The sequence below is a fragment of the Dreissena polymorpha genome, chromosome 5, assembly GCF_020536995.1.
Source record: "Dreissena polymorpha isolate Duluth1 chromosome 5, UMN_Dpol_1.0, whole genome shotgun sequence".
Lineage (NCBI taxonomy): Eukaryota > Metazoa > Mollusca > Bivalvia > Myida > Dreissenidae > Dreissena > Dreissena polymorpha.
In genome coordinates this window covers 22,170,171-22,189,136 of record NC_068359.1, presented here as the reverse complement: position 1 = coordinate 22,189,136, position 18,966 = coordinate 22,170,171, and the positions used below count along the sequence as shown (strand labels likewise).

The window sequence follows — 18,966 nt, the reverse complement described above, 5'->3', positions numbered from 1 at the left end:
CTACATTTCATCAGTTTTTTTTTTCAAAAGTCTGAAACTTTGAATGTATGTCTTGCATTGAAAATTCTTTTCTCATTCAGTACTTGTGTTTTTTGGCTATCAGAGACTACTCACTCAGTGTTTAGTTTTTGTAAGCTTTACTGGGTACAAAGTGCTCATGAGGAGCTTTTAGGATAGCAAGATGCCTGTCATTGTTATTGCATGCTTGAGGTGTGTTGCCTTTTTTTTCTAATGATGTTCTCTCCATAACCAATAAAAAGATTTTAAAGAAACTCAAAAGTAGTGATTCTTGTGTGACCCTCTTGTAAATATGTTTAACCTGTTCCTGTTCATTTCAGATCTAGGTCACCACAGCTAAAAATAGATTTATAAAATGAAAACTTCAAAAATCCCTTAATCCACAGGGTCATGGCTTTAATATTTGGTGTGTTACATTGTCTAGTGGACCTCAAAGTTTGTTCAAATCATGGCCCTTGAGTCAACTGGCCTGGGATCTACATGATTTATATAGAATTATAAAGTAAATAATTAAAAAAATCTTTTATGAACAGCATGGGTGAGGTGTTAAATATTTTTTGTGTGGCATGGTAATCCTTTACAAAGTTTGTTCAAATAATGCCCCTGGTGTCAAATTTGACAATGTCCTTGAGGTAACCTGACATTCTTATATGTTAACTGTAAACATTACTTCTCTGAAACTGCACGGCGGAGACGTTTGTTATTTTTATGTCCCCCTTCGAAGAAGAGGGGGTATATTGTTTTGCTGGATGTTGGTCGGTCTGGCTGTCGGTAGACCAGTTTGTTTTGGATCAATAACTTGTGAACAGATTGACCACTTGGCTTGATACTTTCCATGTGCATGGCCTTTTCCAGTAGATGACCCCTATTGAAATCAGGGTCTCTAGGTCAAAAGTCAAGATCACTGTCACACACAGTGAAAATTGTTTCCCATCAATAACCTGTAAAAGGTGGGACCGATTGGCTTGATACTTTCCATGTGCAATGGCCTTGGACAGTAGATGACCCCTATTGAAATTGGGGTCACTAGGTCAAAGGTCAAGGTCACTGTCACAATAAATGTTTAAATCATTTCCTAACAATAACTTGTCAACAAATTGACAAATGGGCTTCATACTTCACATATAAATTGGCCTTGGGCAGTAGATGACCCCTATTGTTAAAGTCACTGTCAAAATTAGTGTGAAAATTGTTTCCGATCAATAACTCGTCAACAAATTGACCGATTGGCTTGATACTTTACATGTGCATTGGCCTTGGACAGTAGATGACCCCTATCAAAATTGGGGTTACTTGGTCAAAGGTCAAGGTCACACAGAGTGAAAATTGTTTCCGATCAATTACTCCTCAACGAATTGATTGATTGACTTGATATTTCCCATGTGCATTGGCGTTTGACAGTAGATAAACCCTATTAAAATTGATAGTCACAGTATCTGTCACAATAAGTGTGAAAATTGTTTCCGAAATCAATAACTTATCAAAGAATTGACGGCTTGGCTTGATGCTTCAAATGTGCATTGGCTAGTAGATAACACTGAAATTGGGGTCACATATTCAAAGGTCAAGGTCACTGTGACATTTAGTGTTGAATTGGTTTCCGTTGGATATGTCATCAAAGGATTGAGTGATTGGTGTCAAGGGGGCATCTGTCTCTGACTGCACAGCTCTTGTTCTTATATGCATTTAGTGAAAACTTATAAAATCTGATAAAAAACCCCAAGGTCCAAAGGTTGGTTCTTGGTCATGAAACATCTAATAAAAGTCTTCTTCTAAGTTTGTTCAAACCATTCCCCATTGGTCACAATAAACCACGTCCCAGGTTTGAATTGATTATATAGACTTAAATTGTAAATAACTATAAAAATCTTCCCACAGGGAAGATGTTGTATACTATATGTGTAAAATCATTTATTATTACCCCGGATTGAATGATCGGGGGTAGATTGTTTTTAGCCTGTCTGTCTGTCATTGTATGTGTCTGTCTGTCATTGTATGTGTCTGTCCCAAAACTTTTAAACTTGGTCATAACTTTTGCAATATTGATGATAGCAACTTGATATTTGGCATGTATGTGTATCTCATGGAGCTGCACATTTTGAGTGGTGAAAGGTCAAGGTAATCCTTCAAGGTCAAATGTCAAATATATAGCTTCAAAGCAGCGCAGAAGGGGCATTGTGTTTGACAAACACAGCTCTTGTTCAAATAATGCCCTGGGGTCAAACCTAACCATGCCCAGGGTTCAAATTATTTATTACAACTTGTATAATAAATAATAATATAGTTTCTGATCTATATATCCTTTACCCATTTCTGGATTTTCATCAAATAAAGCCACGATTTTCAGATATTTGGCATGATGCAGAAGGAATCAGTTTGTAAAGCTGGTTAAAAAAATCAAGGTCAAAACTTAAAGGTCAAACAATCTCTGCAGGGGATATAGCTGTCTTGAACCTTTTTCTTGTTAACTATATTCCATGATAACAGCAGGCTTAATAAGTATAAGTATTTTAGGGATTCAAATGAAACCTCATTTAATGATAGATGACTTTTTAAAAGACATAGCAGAGTATAAGAACCTTAGCTCTTTCCTAAATATTTATGTAGTAATTGCCCTTTGTTTACATTTATTCTGCAAGAAATGAGTATGAAATTGTTGCAATTAAAATGCATTGATTGATAAAAGAATTTTAGATTTCTCTTTGCCAATAAAGGAAAAAACTTGTTTGAAATCCTCAGTTTTTCGCCTGTCTGTCTGTCACTCTGTCCCAAAACTTAAACTGTGGTTAAAGTTTTGCGATAATTTTTGCAATTTTAAAGATAGCAACTTGATATTTGGCATGCATGTGTATCTCATGGAGCTGCACTTTTTGAGTGGTGAAAGGTCAAGGTCATCTTTCAAGGTCAAAGGTCAAATATATGGCTTCAGAGCGATGCAATAGGGGGCATTGTGTTTCTGACAAACACATCTCTTGTTAAGGATAAGATACCACTTTTTAGGAGAATCAATGCTTCAAGGATATTCACACTTACATTGACAGCAATTCTTATAAAACAAGTAAATTTGTTGAATTTACCCCCCCCCCCCATTTCAAAATTTGTGATAGCGCAAATTTGATATCCCTCCGCATTTGGCTGGGGATAAAACCTGTGCTTTCTGATAGGTTAGTGTAGGTTAAAATCACTCTGTTGTAGACAATCCGTGTATCCTGAGCGGTGACAAGGTCATGTTCATAGACCCTCATCAGGGCAACCCCGGCAAGGTTTGTGTCAGTGTCAAGGTTTGCAAGTTGAGAGGGTGGAAACGTCTCGATATTAACGAGTGTTTGCATGCGTTTAATGGCAGATTTGGGTTCAGTGACAATACTCTTGATAGTGGACAGTTTGAAGGGACATTATTTTGGTTTCCTCTTAGACATTGTGCCTCAAAACTGTCTGAAAACATATGCAATGACGAGCAGGTTACAATGCTTTTACGTGCATTCATGGATGAAGCAAAGCGCAGTTTGCTTTTTCTGAAAACCATCTGTAGTGTGGAAATGTTTGTACACAAATCCCAACCTGAAGGTGAAATTGTGTATTCTAGAACAAAGGAATTTCTCTCTGTCATTGCACGAGGTTATGAGAACCCGTTCTTTTTTGTAAAAATCGAAAATCATGATGGAACTCTTGTTGAAAAGAAAAAAGAGATATTACAAGATCTGGAATCAGTGGGAAGAACTATACCTGATCAAACCAAAATGTGGATTCATAATGTTTTCGTCAAAGTAATGACTTTTGAACATAACCAAGAAGAAAATACTGTTAAGAATTGGATCGTTGTAAACCATTTGAAAGGTGAACCTTTATCAACCCGTTTCAAAGAACTTTTGTCAGACGATGATATCTGCAATCCTCACTTGGTTGGCCTTGCTGCACCAATTCTAGAAACTAACTCTTACGCGCATGACAGTGGGCATGTGTTTGTTTATCAGCCACTTCCTCAGGAGTCATCTTCTGTGACTGGACTACCTGTCCACGTGAATGCATTTTTTGTTCTCAGCCAAAATCGAAGACACATACGATGGCCGGATAATAATGAGAAACAAGCTACTGACAGAAAAATTGAATGGAACATGCGACTTTTAACAGAAATTCTTCCCGATGCATACGCTGCTCTTGTGACTGAACTTGCAAAGTACTCTCAAAGACATGAGAACAATGACATCTATGTTAAGTCTGTTTACAACGCCATTCCTAGCTGCGAAAAAGTAAATGAACGATGGATGTGTCTAGCCCAGGCTTTTCTAGAAAACATTCAGACCAAACCTATTTTGCTGTCAAAATCAATGAAGTGGACTTGTCCTTCTTCTGCAGTCTTTATTGACAGGGCATTAAATGGCTCTTCCAATAGAGTTTGGGAGCATGTTGCAGAAGTTTTCATGGAAGAAGGCAGATCGCTTGTTGAAGCAGAACCACACATTGTCAGCTCTTTGGAAAAAGTTAGATCAGATCATTTGACATATGTTGACGCGGCTCTTCTACGAAACTTGCTTACAGCATATGAAGCGTACAAGTCTAAAAACACTCAAGTGAAAATTGATTTGCTTTTGTTTTTGATGAAGGAAAATATACAACTAATTGAAGGATTACAACTGCTGCCCCTTGCAGATGGTGCATTTAAAGAATTTGACGCTAACGCTCAAAGTGTATTCTATGAAGACCATAGTATAGTGCACTCATTTCCAGAGTTTAAGAACAGATTTGCTGCAGTTTGTCATAAGGAATTGGACCCAGTTTTTGAAGGAGTTATTGCGTCTGATCTCTATCAGATAAAGAAGCTTTCTAAGGAAGAAACATTTGATCTTATCCAGTGTTCATTGACGAAACACACCACTGAGCATGCTCCTCAAGAAAACACACAGTTATGGATAACAGATATTTGGCAAAATGTTTTGACAAAATGGGAAAATGATTTAGAATTCTTTTCTGAAATACCAATTCTTCCAGCTAACATTTTTGTCAAAGGGTTTCATCACCAACTGGTTTGTCTGAATGACCTGCTGTTATTTGAACCTATGCCATCTTCTACTGATTTGAATGACATTCTGACTTTGTTAGGAGTAAAAATAGTGCAAAATGAAACCAAGGGAATCCTTGCTAAAGAGGTGGTAAAAACATTTATACACCAAGGAAATGATGCAGGTATTACAAAGACCATAGAACTAATAACAGATGCCAATATAAAAGCCTTTAACACTAACTCCACCAGTGCTCAGAAGGAATTGTTGCTTGACTTTCTGTCATCATTCAACTTTTCAAACTTTTCTGCCGCATGCAAGAAGAATTTGCAAAATCTATGTATGTTCAAGGTGGCTAGACGCGTAAATGATTGTGTAGACAAATATTCCTCCTTAGTTTCTGGATATGATATATACGACATAAGTGAATTTCCTGTTGACTTTCGTAATGAAGTGATTGTTGTACATTCTCAAGGACATAAAACATTCCTTGAGGCATTGGGATTTCAATTACTTCAAGAGCAAAGAATAATACTCAAGAGCATGGAAAACATTTCACACTACTCAGAGTCAGATACACAAACTTTAATGTTTTGGTGTCTCAAATATCGTCGTCAGTTGGTAATTTCAGAAAAAAAAATAAACTCTACTGCCAGAGAAATACCATTTTTAAAAACTAATGATGGTCTTGCTAAACGGGCCAGCGATGTCTTTGATCCTGAAGATGTCATTTTACAAAGCATATTTGAGGATGAACCAGTGTTTCCAGTTCTGGATGAATGTGCACTCAAAACCTCGATGCAAGCCTTACGTAGTCTTGGATTAAAGAGTGTTAAAAACACAACTTGCGAGGATATAGCACACACTCTGAATAAAATGTGTGCAAACAGCTTTTCAACTGATGTTTCACAAAGAAAGGCAGCAGCGTTAATGAAATATTTGAATGAAAATAAGCATTTAATACTAGAACAGTTCGCTGATATGGAATGGATATTGATAGACACTGTTGATGAGTTGTATCCTGATTTTATTCCAATGAAAAACAGGGATCATTTGATGTCTCTAGTGAAGCCTTCAGTGGTGAGGTCACTTAAGTTTTCTGATGTGATTGGATCAGTTTGCTTTCTTCACAATTGTTCAAAATTTGAGAATCTGGCAAGATTTTTTTCTTGGAATGAAAAGCCGCAAATAGAAGAAGTCGTCAAACATTTGATGATATTAATAAGCAAATACACTGTTGAACGAAAGGCTGCATGCTTCAAAATGGTCATAGAAATATACAGTTTTCTTAATGAATATTCTAAAGTTGGAGGTGAACACATGAAAACCTTGAAGAAACTAATGTATAGTAAATTCAAAGAAGAAGAGTGTTGCATATGGAATGGACATGGCTTTTCACCATTGGCTGGCGTCTACATACATCAGTCTGGATCAGATGTTCATTTGCCTCGATATGTAAAACCTCTTCCAGAAGAACTTCAAGGAATGAAAAGTCTGTTTTTGGAACTAGGTTGTTTGCCAAGAATGGATCTCCATACTTACCTCTTAATTCTAGACAAAATAAAAAGGGGTGCTGAAAGAGAAACCGACAAAATGTTAGGTCTTCACGATTCAATATCCATTTTAAACAAACTTAAAGATGATTTTGGAAATGACCTGCAAAATACTACTGTGCGACAGCAAATTTACTGTCCTGTACAAACTGAAGACAATAAATTGGAATTGCGAAATGTAGAAATGTGTGTTATACTGGATTCAAATGATTTTCCAGGATTCAGTTCATGTGAAGACGAACTTGAATTCTATTTTATTCATCCCGATGTACCAAAATCAACTGTGGATGCACTGAATGTAAAGTCAGCAAGGCAGTTGATGCTATCCGATGCTGATGCCTTTGAGGAATGGGGTCAAGCAGAGCCACTGACTCGAAGAATCCATGTGTTGCTAGAAGAAGGTTATGTTGATGGTTTTTCAATAGCAAAAGAACTCTTACAAAATGCTGATGATGCGGGCGCAACGAAACTATGCATTCTTTATGATGAACGACAAAACCTTGAATACCGAACAAATCTTATTAGCCCAGGTCTTGCAGACTTTCAAGGTCCTTCTGTATGGGTATACAATGACGCTGAATTCACAGAAAGCGACTTTCAAAACATAACCAAGTTGAATGGAGCCACAAAACAAAGTGATGCAACAAAAATTGGGAAGTTTGGATTAGGATTTTGTGCAATTTATAACTTAACGGATGTGCCATCTTTTGTTTCCAGGGACAGCTTTTTAATATTTGATCCTCATACCAGTTTCTTGGGAACCTCAGCTGGTGGGAAATGTCCCGGCTTGAGAATTAATTTCCAAAGGAAACAAAATTTAATGATTCGGAAACGTATGAGTCATCAATTTGAAGTTTTTAACAATATTTTCGGTTGTCAACTCACAAATACAGATCATGTTTATTACGAAGGTACATTGTTTAGATTACCTCTTCGAAGAAGGGGAAGTGAGATCAGTAATAAAGTTTATAATCATGAAAATACTGTGGACCTGTTGACGAAGGTAGTCCAGATGGCACCTGACATGTTTCTGTTTAATCAGTCTGTAACAAAGCTGGAAATTTACCACATTGAATCCAGTTCCACTGATACTGTTCCTAAACGTGTGTTTCAGGTAGAAAAGAAGCCTTTCCTTTTGACCCCCATATCTGTCAGTTCATCAATTGTTTGTGCTGCTGTTGACAAGAAAAAATCGAGGTCTCTTGAAACCCATCCCTTAAAGTGCTTACAAAAGGTTACGATTGACTCACAAACAACCAACTCACAACGTCTTAGTCTAGGAAGTAACAAATTTCAAAGTTCTTGGATTGTGTCCTGGGCAACTGGTAAACAAAGCAAAACATTAACGATGACTGCTGCTTTAGACCATGCACTACCGCTTGGTGCTGTAGCAGTTCCAGAAGCAAATGAGGAAAATCAGTTTCACGATTATGTCGAATATTGCTCAATTTCTACAAAATGTAAAGATACTCAGGGCCAATACTTCTGTTTTCTACCACTTCCAATCCAGCACAGTTTTGATTTTCATATCAATGGTCAGTTCAGCGTTACTTCAGATAGAAGGCATTTTGTAGCTGCAACGCAAGAAGACACCAACACATCTGTTTCAGATTGGAATGATTGTCTTATGTCTGATGTAATTGTTGAAGCATTAATTGCGTTACTTGAAAGTGATCGAGCCAGAATTTGCAGCCAATTCAGTGCTTGGCCTCATATTGAAAACACATCCAACGAGAAAGCATTCCTGACAAGTTTTTACGACAACATTATTTCACAAAACCGAAGTGTGTTTCATGTTGGCAATGCACAAATATCATATTCCAACGCCTGTTTTATTGATCCCTGTCTGAGAAAATCAGAACCATTAGGGAGATTGGTTTTTGAAGTGCTGTCACGTGTTCTTTCCGTGGGAGAATATCGGACGTTGGTCGATGTACCAGAACAAGTCTATATGCACATAAAAAGGTGTGAAACATCGAACATACATGCTCACACAATAACACTTGATGGTTTTGTAGCTAAATATTTTCTTCCAAATATAGATAGATTTGGTGCGACTGAGCAGTTGACTGTGACTAGAGATCAGCTTATGAAATGCATTTTAACTAGCAGCCTTGCCAATGACACTGATGAATATATTAAACAGATCGCCTGCATACCAACAAAGCCTCTAGGGATTCTAAGAAAGCCTAAAGATTTAATTGATTCTTCATCCAGAATGGCAGAACTTTTTCATGATCAAGACCAAAGATTTCCAACTGAAAACTTTTTGGAACCATTAGTGCACAAAAGACTGGACCAGTTAGGAATGATGAAAGATAATCTTCCAGAAGATCTTGTACTCGAACGAGCAAACAGTGTGATGGTGTTAAATCAAGCGTGTCATCTTTGTGCTCTTCGGCGTTGTTCTGCTTTTCTAGAATATCTTGAATCCCATGAAGATATGTTGTCTATCCAGGACATGTTTAGCAAACTCAAGAAAATACAATTTATACCAGTAATGACCAAACCTGAAAATTGGCAATTTGCTTGGAAAGGCGACGAAATCACTTTTCAGAACAAATGTTGTCCCAAACATTTGTCGAATGAGCACCAAGCTGCATTTGTGGCACCCAGTGACATATATTTGGCAAAAGACATGCCTCTGCTTTGTTGCAGTTCATTGATTATGTGTGATAAACAAATTGGTCGAAAATTCGTTGATGGATTTTTTGAGCGTCTTGGTGTAAGGACAGCTTCAGACAATGAGCAAAGTGTTGTTTGTGTCATTCAGCAGTTGGTTTCATTAGACAATTGTACAAAAGAAGAACATGTACGTCCACTTTATGATTTTTTGAATCAGGCATGCCATGACAGCCTTTTGAAGAACATTGTCAAGAGTAAATTACAAAACCAGAAAGTTGTTTTTGTGGATCATTGTTTTGTTTTTACCCTGCATGTAGCTCAAAGTAGTGTTGTACATTGCCCACCCTTTTTGTTTTCTTTGCAAAATACTACACTAGGAGAAGAAAAGTATTCCACTTTATGTAAAGCTTTGGATTTTAAACCTGCTTTTGAAATTGATGATCTGTTGTCAGTTTTAGATGAACTTAAACATGACAAGCAAGAATGTTCATTAGATGACAATTGTCTTAACCAGGTGATTCATTTGTTAAAGTGTTTGAATGACCTTATGGAAGAAGCTCAAAAAAAAGAGAAACACATAAATTGTGTGATTTATGTACCTGACACTTTCAAAGTTCTGCGTCCTAGTAAAGAATTGTGCTTCAATGAATTTGACACACTTGGAGAAGATGACGATAATGTAAATTTTATTCACTCCGAAGTCCCGATGAAACATGCCAAACGTTTTGGAGTACGGTCTATCAGGCAACAGATGCTGTCAGATGCGTATGCATTCGAGGAATGGGGCCAAGATGAACCATTGACTCGTCGATTAAAGGTGCTTTTAGAGGAAGGATATGTTGACGGTTTTGCTGTTGGCAAAGAACTGTTTCAAAATGCAGACGATGCTAAAGCAAGCAAAATGTACATGCTTTACGATGAAAGGCAAAACGAGATGTTACGTTCTAATTTGATTAGTGAAACACTAGCAGAATGCCAAGGTCCTGCTCTATGGGTGTACAATGATGCTAGGTTTTCAGAAGACGACTTAATTGCTATAACAAAATTGAATGGAGGAACAAAACAGTTTGATACTACAAAGATCGGCAAGTTTGGTCTTGGATTTTGTTCCGTTTACAACCTTACTGATGTCCCTAGTTTTATTTCGGGGGAAAATTTTGTCATGTTTGATCCTCATACAACATTCTTAGGAAAAGCTTTACCAGGAAAAAGCCCCGGTATACGGTTAAATTTTAGTAAAGATAAAAATCTAAAAGTGATTGGACGAATGAAACATCAGTTTGATGTTTTTGAAGGAGTGTTTGATTGTCAAATCACTCAAAAAAGTCAATTTTTCAACGGAACTTTGTTTAGACTACCATTAAGAACACGTGGTTACCAAATCAGTGATAAAGTGTACACAAAAGAAGAAATGGTTGATTTACTACACAAAATTGTCGAAATGGCTCCAAATATGTTTCTCTTTAATCAGTATATTTCTGAGCTGAAAATATTCCACTTAAATGACAAAGAAAACATTTCAAACATGCATTTAATTCATCATGTAGTTAAACATGAAGCAAAGTTTCGACTAACAGACTTACAACTCCCAGACTTACAACTTCCAATCATGATAGAAGCGTCTAACCGAAAAAAGACAGGATTATTGCAGCAGAATCCAATCCAATGCGTCCAAAAGGTTACTATTTCAACAAATGTGTTTGTTACTGCCAATATGTCAATGGAAGGGAAAACTCAATCAAGCGTTTCAAATTGGCTCATTTCTTGGGCATCGGGTAAGGATAGTAAAACAATAATGATTTCTGAGAAGGAAAAAGGTGCCCTCCCCTTAGGTGCAGTTGCAGCGTTAATTGCAGAAAATTACGCAGATGCTGATTGTGGAGAAAGTCGTTTATGGCCATTAGTGGACATGAAGATTGCGCAAAAGTGTTTCTTTCAAAAAGGCCATTACTTTTTTTACTTGCCTCTTCCAATTGAATGCAGCTTCCCTTTTCACATTAATGCCCAGTTCAGTGTAACATCAGATAGAAGACATTTTAGATGTATATCTGAGGATGATAAAGATTCATCCTTTGGAAAATGGAATGACGCTATTATGTCAGATATGATCGTAGATGCCCTGCTACAACTTCTTTCATGCAATAGCTCAAATGATCCATATTTTCTGTGGCCTTTAAAATCAATTGGGTCAATAGAACCTAAGCTTGTCGAAAGCTTTTATAAAACAATTGTCAACTACGAGAACAAGTACTGCATATTTAGAGTTGCTGACAAGTTGACACCTTTGAGTAACGTGCAATTCTTGCACTCTGATGTTAGAAAGAATGAAACATTTGGAGAAGCCATTTTTGAAATGCTTGGTTATCTTATGGATGGGAAGATGTTGGTTGACCTTCCAGTCGATATCTATGAACGTCTATTAGAGGTGAATGAAGAGGTCATTATGAGCAAAACTGTAACAGCCAAAGATTTTGTATTGAAATATTTTCTACCAAATATTAATTATATTAAACCAGAGCACGAAAACTTACGTAACAAAGTAATGGCTTACACCCTTACATTGCCTCCTGACAATAACATTGAAGAATTGATATCATGCACTGCCTGCATACCCACAGATCCTGACAACGTTATGCGAGCACCTAAAGATCTGGTAGATCCAAACTCAGATTTGTGCAAAATGTTTTTGAAGAATGACGGCTACTTTCCATCAGCCCCTTTCACTGAATATGTTTATATAATTAGGTTACAGAAATTGGGCATGATGTTCAACATTATAAGTGATGATGTGCTCATCGAGAGAGCCAACACAGTTGCAAGCCTGTATAAATCTTGCTGCTTTTGTGCTTTACAGAGAAGCATTTGTGTTATGAATTACATTCAGTCTCGCATAAATGACATCGAAAATAATTCTGCACTGAAGGAAACATTACAAAATTGCAGGTTTTGTGTAGTTCAAAACAAGCCTCAAGGCTGGGAGTATGATTGGCATGGAGGCAGCATTGGCTATGATCAAATATTATGTAAAGAACATACAGACAATTTAAAACCAGTTGTTCTTGCTTGTCCTGTTCAGATGTTTTCAAAAGAATCAAAAAATCTTGTTGGTTGTCATTCATTAATAGTTGATAATTCATATTCAATATTTACAAAAACAATTGAATATTTAGGTATTAATCAGTTACAGGGCAAGAATGAAACGCATGTGGAACATGTATTGAAACAATTGAAAATGATCGTTTGTCTATCTGAAAATAAAGTGACATTAAAAATGCAGAGAGTAATAAAAGATATTTATGACTTTATTGAAAAAGCATGTTACCATGGTGATGCCATTCAGAAACTTGTTGTTGAGTATTTTCTTAGTGAGGATACCATATTGACAGGCAATGTGTTTGTTAATCCTGTAACAATTGTTAAGTCTTGTTATGGAATTGATTGCAAGCCTTACATATACACTCTTGGGGAAACATTTTTGTCGGCCAATACCTCTTTGTGTAATGTTTTACAAATAAAGGCAACTTGTACCATTGATCAACTTATTAGGATTCTGAAAAGTATTTACGAGGTAAAAGAAGAAAGTAATTTGAATGAAGAGGAATTTCGCCATTGCAAAAATCTTGTGAACTGTATTGCTCATATTATAAATAAACAAGGACTGTTCTTTGATGAGATTTTGAAGGATGTAGGCACAATCTATGTACCAGACACGGACATGATCCTGCAACCAAGTCATAAGCTTTGTTTTGATGACTATGATTTCATTCCAAAGAGTGATAGCATGATTTATGTTAATTGGGATATTTCAAAGAACACTGCGAAGGCGATTGGTGTGCGTAAGAAAAAAATGAAACATTATGAAGAAAACTCGATTGATATAGAAGGCATGGAAGACTTTTACCAACAAGAGCCATTAATAACACGTATCCAAAGGCTTTTAATAGGTTACCCTCCTGGAGTTGAACTTCTAAAGGAAATACTTCAAAATGCGGACGATGCAGGTGGTACTGAAGTCTGTTTTGTTTTGGATTATGAATTTCATTCGGAGGCGAATCTGCTTTCGAAGACGATGCGACCACTTCAAGGCCCTGCATTATGTGTTTATAACAACAGTGCCTTCACAGAAGCAGATTTGATAGGTATAAAACAGTTGGGTATTGGAAGTAAAGGTGATGATCCACTTCAAATAGGCAGGTATGGGGTTGGATTTAATGTTGTATATAATATAACTGATACACCAACATTTTTAACAATTGGAGAAGATTTAAAAACATTGTGCTATTTTGACCCAATTGCTGAAACAATTCCCGGAGTAAATCAAAACAAACCAGGTAAACGTCTGACAAATCTGGACAAATTCCGGAAGCATCACCCAGCATTGTTCAGTGGTTTTCACGAGAGTCATTTCTTTAAATCTGGCAAAGGTACAATGTTTCGACTTCCACTGAGAACAAAACCAAGCTCAATCAGCTCTAATGTGGTCACAGTCGATATAGTTCAAGCACTTCTGAATGAATTTCGCCAGTACATGACTAGAATACTATTGTTTTTAAAGAATATTGCAAAACTATCGATTGTTGAATATAAACACGGTGATTATAAGTGCCTTGCCAGTGTACAAAAGACATGTGACAATGACAGCGCAGCTACTATGCTAGACTTTTCAGTCAAAAGTGCGGATCTGTGTAAGATGTACAAAGAGTCAAAAGAGTTGATAACACAATGTCAGCAGCATGTATCATCATTTAGAGTTACCGTGTTGCATGAAGAAAATGGCACTCCTGTTCCTAAACAAAATTACACTATTGTGCAGGCATTAGGTTTCAGACAGACACTTCCGGCATTGTTGAAAGAAGACATTCTTCGAGGTTCTATTGCACTTTTACCTGTTGGGGGTGTTGCTTATAAAGAAGAACTAGATAATACCATCAATGACCAAAGTAATGTATATTGTTTCTTGCCGCTTCCTTTGAAGTCTGGACTTCCAGTGTATGTGCATGGATATTTCGCTCTTGATCATGAAACACGTCGCTCTTTATGGAATGCGTCAGATGAACTAAAATGCACCAAAACTCTATGGAACAAATGTTTGATAGAAGATGTAATAAGTGCAGCATATGTACGGCTCATCGGTATACTTAAGGAACGTTTCACGAGCACATGTGAGCGTAAAGACATAAGTGAATTTACAGTTACTCATCGGGTTGAACAGATTTTAAATGTATATCCCCTCAAATCGAAAGTTAATGGTACCTATTGGGAGTGGCTTGTGAAAGGAGTGTACTCAAAATTGGAAAGTGAAAAACAGGATTATTTACCTTCATACAGAAAAGAAGTAACACATTCATTCTCGTGGCCACAAAAGTCAGCTTTTTTGCGATTGACGTGGTTGTGTGTTCAACCCAAAGATCACACATGTCCAACCTTGTTCAAAGATGGTGCTTGTGACAAAGCCGATGATTACCATTTGGACAATATATTAATGGACATTGGATTAAAAATTGTGTCTTTAAAACCATGTATTAGAGAAAGCATTGAGTTTGCAGGTGTTCAATGCATTGACCTCAAACCTAGAAAGGTTATTGACTTTTTGATGTCGTTTTGTAACAAAAATGTCACAGACTATTGTAGAATTGAAACAGACATTGATGTAGCAAAGTCCGTTTTATGTTCAATGGACAATGTTAGGAGACTCATCAACTACATTGCCAAAGACAAACCATATTTTGAACAAAACGTTTCTCAAATTCCTGTTGTGGTATCAGAGGATAACATCATCCGCTGCCTTAACAACAGTGGTTGCATGTTTGTCACCGAATATTCAACTTTGTTTCCAAACAAGAAGCATTTATTTCTTCACAATGCATTACTTAATAATTTTAAATCATTATGCGATAAACACGAACACCTTAAATTATTCACATTGAAAGAATTCTCCAAATTGGCCCACTGTGCAGAATTTGTTCCAAAGGCTCCAGGAAGAGTTAAGATTGAGCCAGAAATTGGTGAGTGGTTGAAAGTATTTTGGATATTCTTTCACGATTGTTTTAACACAAACGATGAAGAAGAACGAGGCCATGATATAGATATCAATGCTGCTTCTGCATTATCAGAGGCGTTATGTGAAATAGAAGAATTTTTAATAGTTCCTATTTGTGAACCGATGTCCAAAGAAAAATTCTTATGTTCATCTAAAGAAATCCCTAAATTGTTAAATGTAGACTCGTTTCAGTTGAATTGGCGCACTGCGTTTACAAGATTGAATATTCCTCAACTGGATATTATTTTGAAAGCTCAAAGTAGGTTTTATAACCGCGGACAGGATGCCTTTGAACTTTTAAATACTGTTGTTCCAAATGTGAACGCGCCGAATGCAGTTCTTAAAAGTCTGGAACATAACACACAGCTGATAAACAATGCAGATGTATCAAATGATGATGTCAAGGCAATATTAGGGTATTTCAATCAATGTTTGACAGGTACACAAATACCTGATATTTATTGTCTTAGGCATTTGAGGTTATTCATTTCCTCAGGAAATGAACGAGTTGCAATTAGTGAGTTTGAACGTGCTTACATCATTCCAGGTGGCATGCCATTTCAAGGGTTGCAAACCATTATACTTAAATCCAATATGCTTCTAATCACAGCAGATAAAGCAATAAATCTGTTAATGAAAACGCTTGGCTTAAAAGAGGAATCATTGACAGATGTGTACATTCAGCATATCATACCAAAGCAAAAGCAGATGTCACGGGAAGACTTCTACCACCATGTTTTTTTTTTAGCAGGATACATGTGTCACAAAGATATTGTGGTGCATTTGTCAAATGCTGACTTCATTGAAACAGCTTCTAAGTGCTTTGTGACGGTAAGACAATTGTTTGATCATGAGAACAAAATATTCAGAGAAATGTGCAGCATGGAAGAATTCTTGCCAAAAGAATTACAAGCTTACCATGTGGGGTTACGAGATTTAATGTTGAAATTAGGGTTACAGGATAAACTTAACATTCATTTATATGAACGTTTTGCACGAAAAATTGAAGAAATGGCAAACAGAGCTTTGGATAAAACTGTCAAAGAAAAGGCCATCAGTTTGCTTGAGCGTTTAGCACAAGAAGATGTTACTTTTTTCGAACAAAACAATTGTGATACTTTGTCAAATATCAAGTTTGTGACACCCAAAATTGTCGGGCAAAGATTGCAGAAGCTACATCCACAATACCAATCTAAAGGTCTTGTTTCATTGTCGGAATGTGTCACAGATACTAAAAGTTATATTTGTTGGACTACATGTAGTATTTTTCCTCACATAAAAATGCATCCAATTGCCTTTGATCTTCTGAAGATTCAATCAAAACCATCGCCGTCTAAATGGATTGAACATTGTAAACAAATTGGCTTAGGTTTGCAAAAGATTTTGTCATATAATCCATCAAATGTTGATGTAGAAACGATACAACAGGTTTTGGAGGCAATTTACAAATCAGTTCATGAATATGGAACATGCGCCAAATCTTTACAAGACATACCAATGGTGCTCTTCCTTGAATCAGGCTTACTAGTTCCTGCAAAAAATATTTTAATTGAATGTTCGCAATTTGATGAAATAAAACCTCTTTTAATGAAGGCTCCAGTATGTTTTGGGTCCTATTTTAGTTCCTTTATAGCACTTGGTGCAAGGAAAAAGCCTGATTATCAAGATTATGCTAACATCTTAGATAATCTTCCCCATGAGGAGCAATTGAGTCCGTTAGAATTGCATAATGCATCTTTAGCAGTGACATTATTCTTCAAACATATGAACAAAAGCGATGAGATTAAACTGCAAAATCTTCATCTATTGTGCACAAATGATACCATTCGTAGGGCAAATTATTTGGTAGTCAATGACAGACCACAATACCGACGTCGTTTAATGGAGCTGGACAACCATTTGTTATTTGCAGCTGTAGACCTAAGTGATATTGACGACCAATTGTTAAAGCTTCCTAAACACATCCGACCATATCTGTTGAGTGAATTAGTAATTGAAGATATTGACTTAAGTAGGATGCAAATCATTCCTAATAGTCATAAAGCATCTGCAATAAAAGAATACCTCCAAAGCGGTATGTTCAAAAATAGTATTGTTAGAATAGCTCGAAAGTCTTGCCAAGTTAAAGGAAAAACATGGGACTCAAACAATGAAGTTATCTTGAGTAAACTAATGGATTGTATAAAAGTGAACGAAGTGACAAATATGTTCACTGTACTTAAAGTGTTTTATCTTGAAAATGGACAAAAGTCAAAGACAGCCTCATTTATTGATGGTACTAGGCAAAATCGAAGCGTACATGTTCATGAAGAGGAAAACTCCGTAATTTCCATCAATTTCTGCACTAAAAAGAGTTTATGGTTTGATACATTCAGACGAGAAGTTGCATTAATATTGAAGAAGCATGTTGGTGGAAAGCGTCATTTAGTACAGGAAATTTTAAATTATAAGTTAGATTCTGATGATCTCCTAACAATTCTTACTGAAAATAATATTCCGCTTTACAATTCAAAACTCTGCAGACCCGTGGATAAAAGTGAAGTACCAGTTCCAGGTGACTTTGTGCAAAAGAAATTCCACAAATTTTTGAGTAGAGGGTATGGTGTTATTCCAGAACACGATTATGAATTCATTGCCTTGCTTGTGGAAGATCCAGCTTTACAGGAAAATGAGGATGAAATTGATACTTCTTCAACTTATATTTATGTACATGTTAAGAAAAGGAACCCAGAAACTGTACATGAACTGCCAATTTTTCAAGAATATGAAATAGATAGTGGGGAGGAAAACAGACAAATGGTTAAAGCTTTTTTATTATACCGATTTATTCGTGAAGAAGGTATGAATGTATCAAATGGAAAAAGTTTGGTTGTGTATGATCGAATGGCAAATGAATCACCCGCAATTGAATCTGAACCTTCTCTAATTGATGTTTGCAAGGAAGTTAGACAGATATTACAGGAGTCTCTTAAACTGACAGAGTCTGAAAGAAGGCATGTAATAAAACGTTTGATGTTCAAATGGCATCCTGACAAGAATCCCAATCGTGTGCAAATGGCCACAAAGGTATTTCAGTATATTCGCCAGTGTTTAGATCTTATGAATCAAGGAAAGAGTCTTACAGAATTCCGTGATGAGAATGAGGATTTTACTGATGCTCCAGAAAATGGATATAGAGGATCTGATAGTCATAACTGGTATGACAGATACTGGAAAAAACAAAGAAAAAACTACAGTGATGATGATTGGTTTTTCACAACTCGATCATCTGGAGCATCAACAGGGAGATCATCTTACAGTTCGTCATCAAGTGGTTTTTCATCTTTCTCCACTGGATTTTCTTACCGACATGAAGAGGCTCCTCCATATCCCTTCCCAGCTGAGGCCAAGAGATGGCAGCGGCAGGCTCAAGCCGACCTAGAAGAAGCACAGCGGACTTTTGATTACAACGGATATCCTAACTGGATTTGCTATAAGGCACATCAGGTTAGCAATACTTCTTGGTCAAATAATTGTGTTGTATTTTTCAAAAAGTGATTTTTATGTAATTAGGGAATAAGTATTTTATTCCATTAACCATATATATATTTATATATATATATATATATTGAATATTGAAACTGCAGAACAAGCTCGAAGCGAAATTCTAATAACAATACACTTTTATTAAGGCATAATGATTGTAAGATTAAATACACAAGTTAAGATGTTACTATTTGTATCTTGTGTG

The 18,966-nt window shown here is 36.4% G+C and overlaps 1 protein-coding gene across 1 annotated transcript in view; it reads left to right on the top strand.

Moving 5' to 3' along the window:
- LOC127881440 (sacsin-like) overlaps positions 1-18,966 on the top strand; it is a 61,596-nt gene that overhangs the window by 32,104 nt on the left and 10,526 nt on the right. The window contains exon 6 of the mRNA XM_052429335.1: positions 3,214-18,722. Coding sequence (XP_052285295.1) covers positions 3,214-18,722 — 15,509 coding nt within the window. The remainder of the gene's footprint in view (positions 1-3,213; positions 18,723-18,966) is intronic.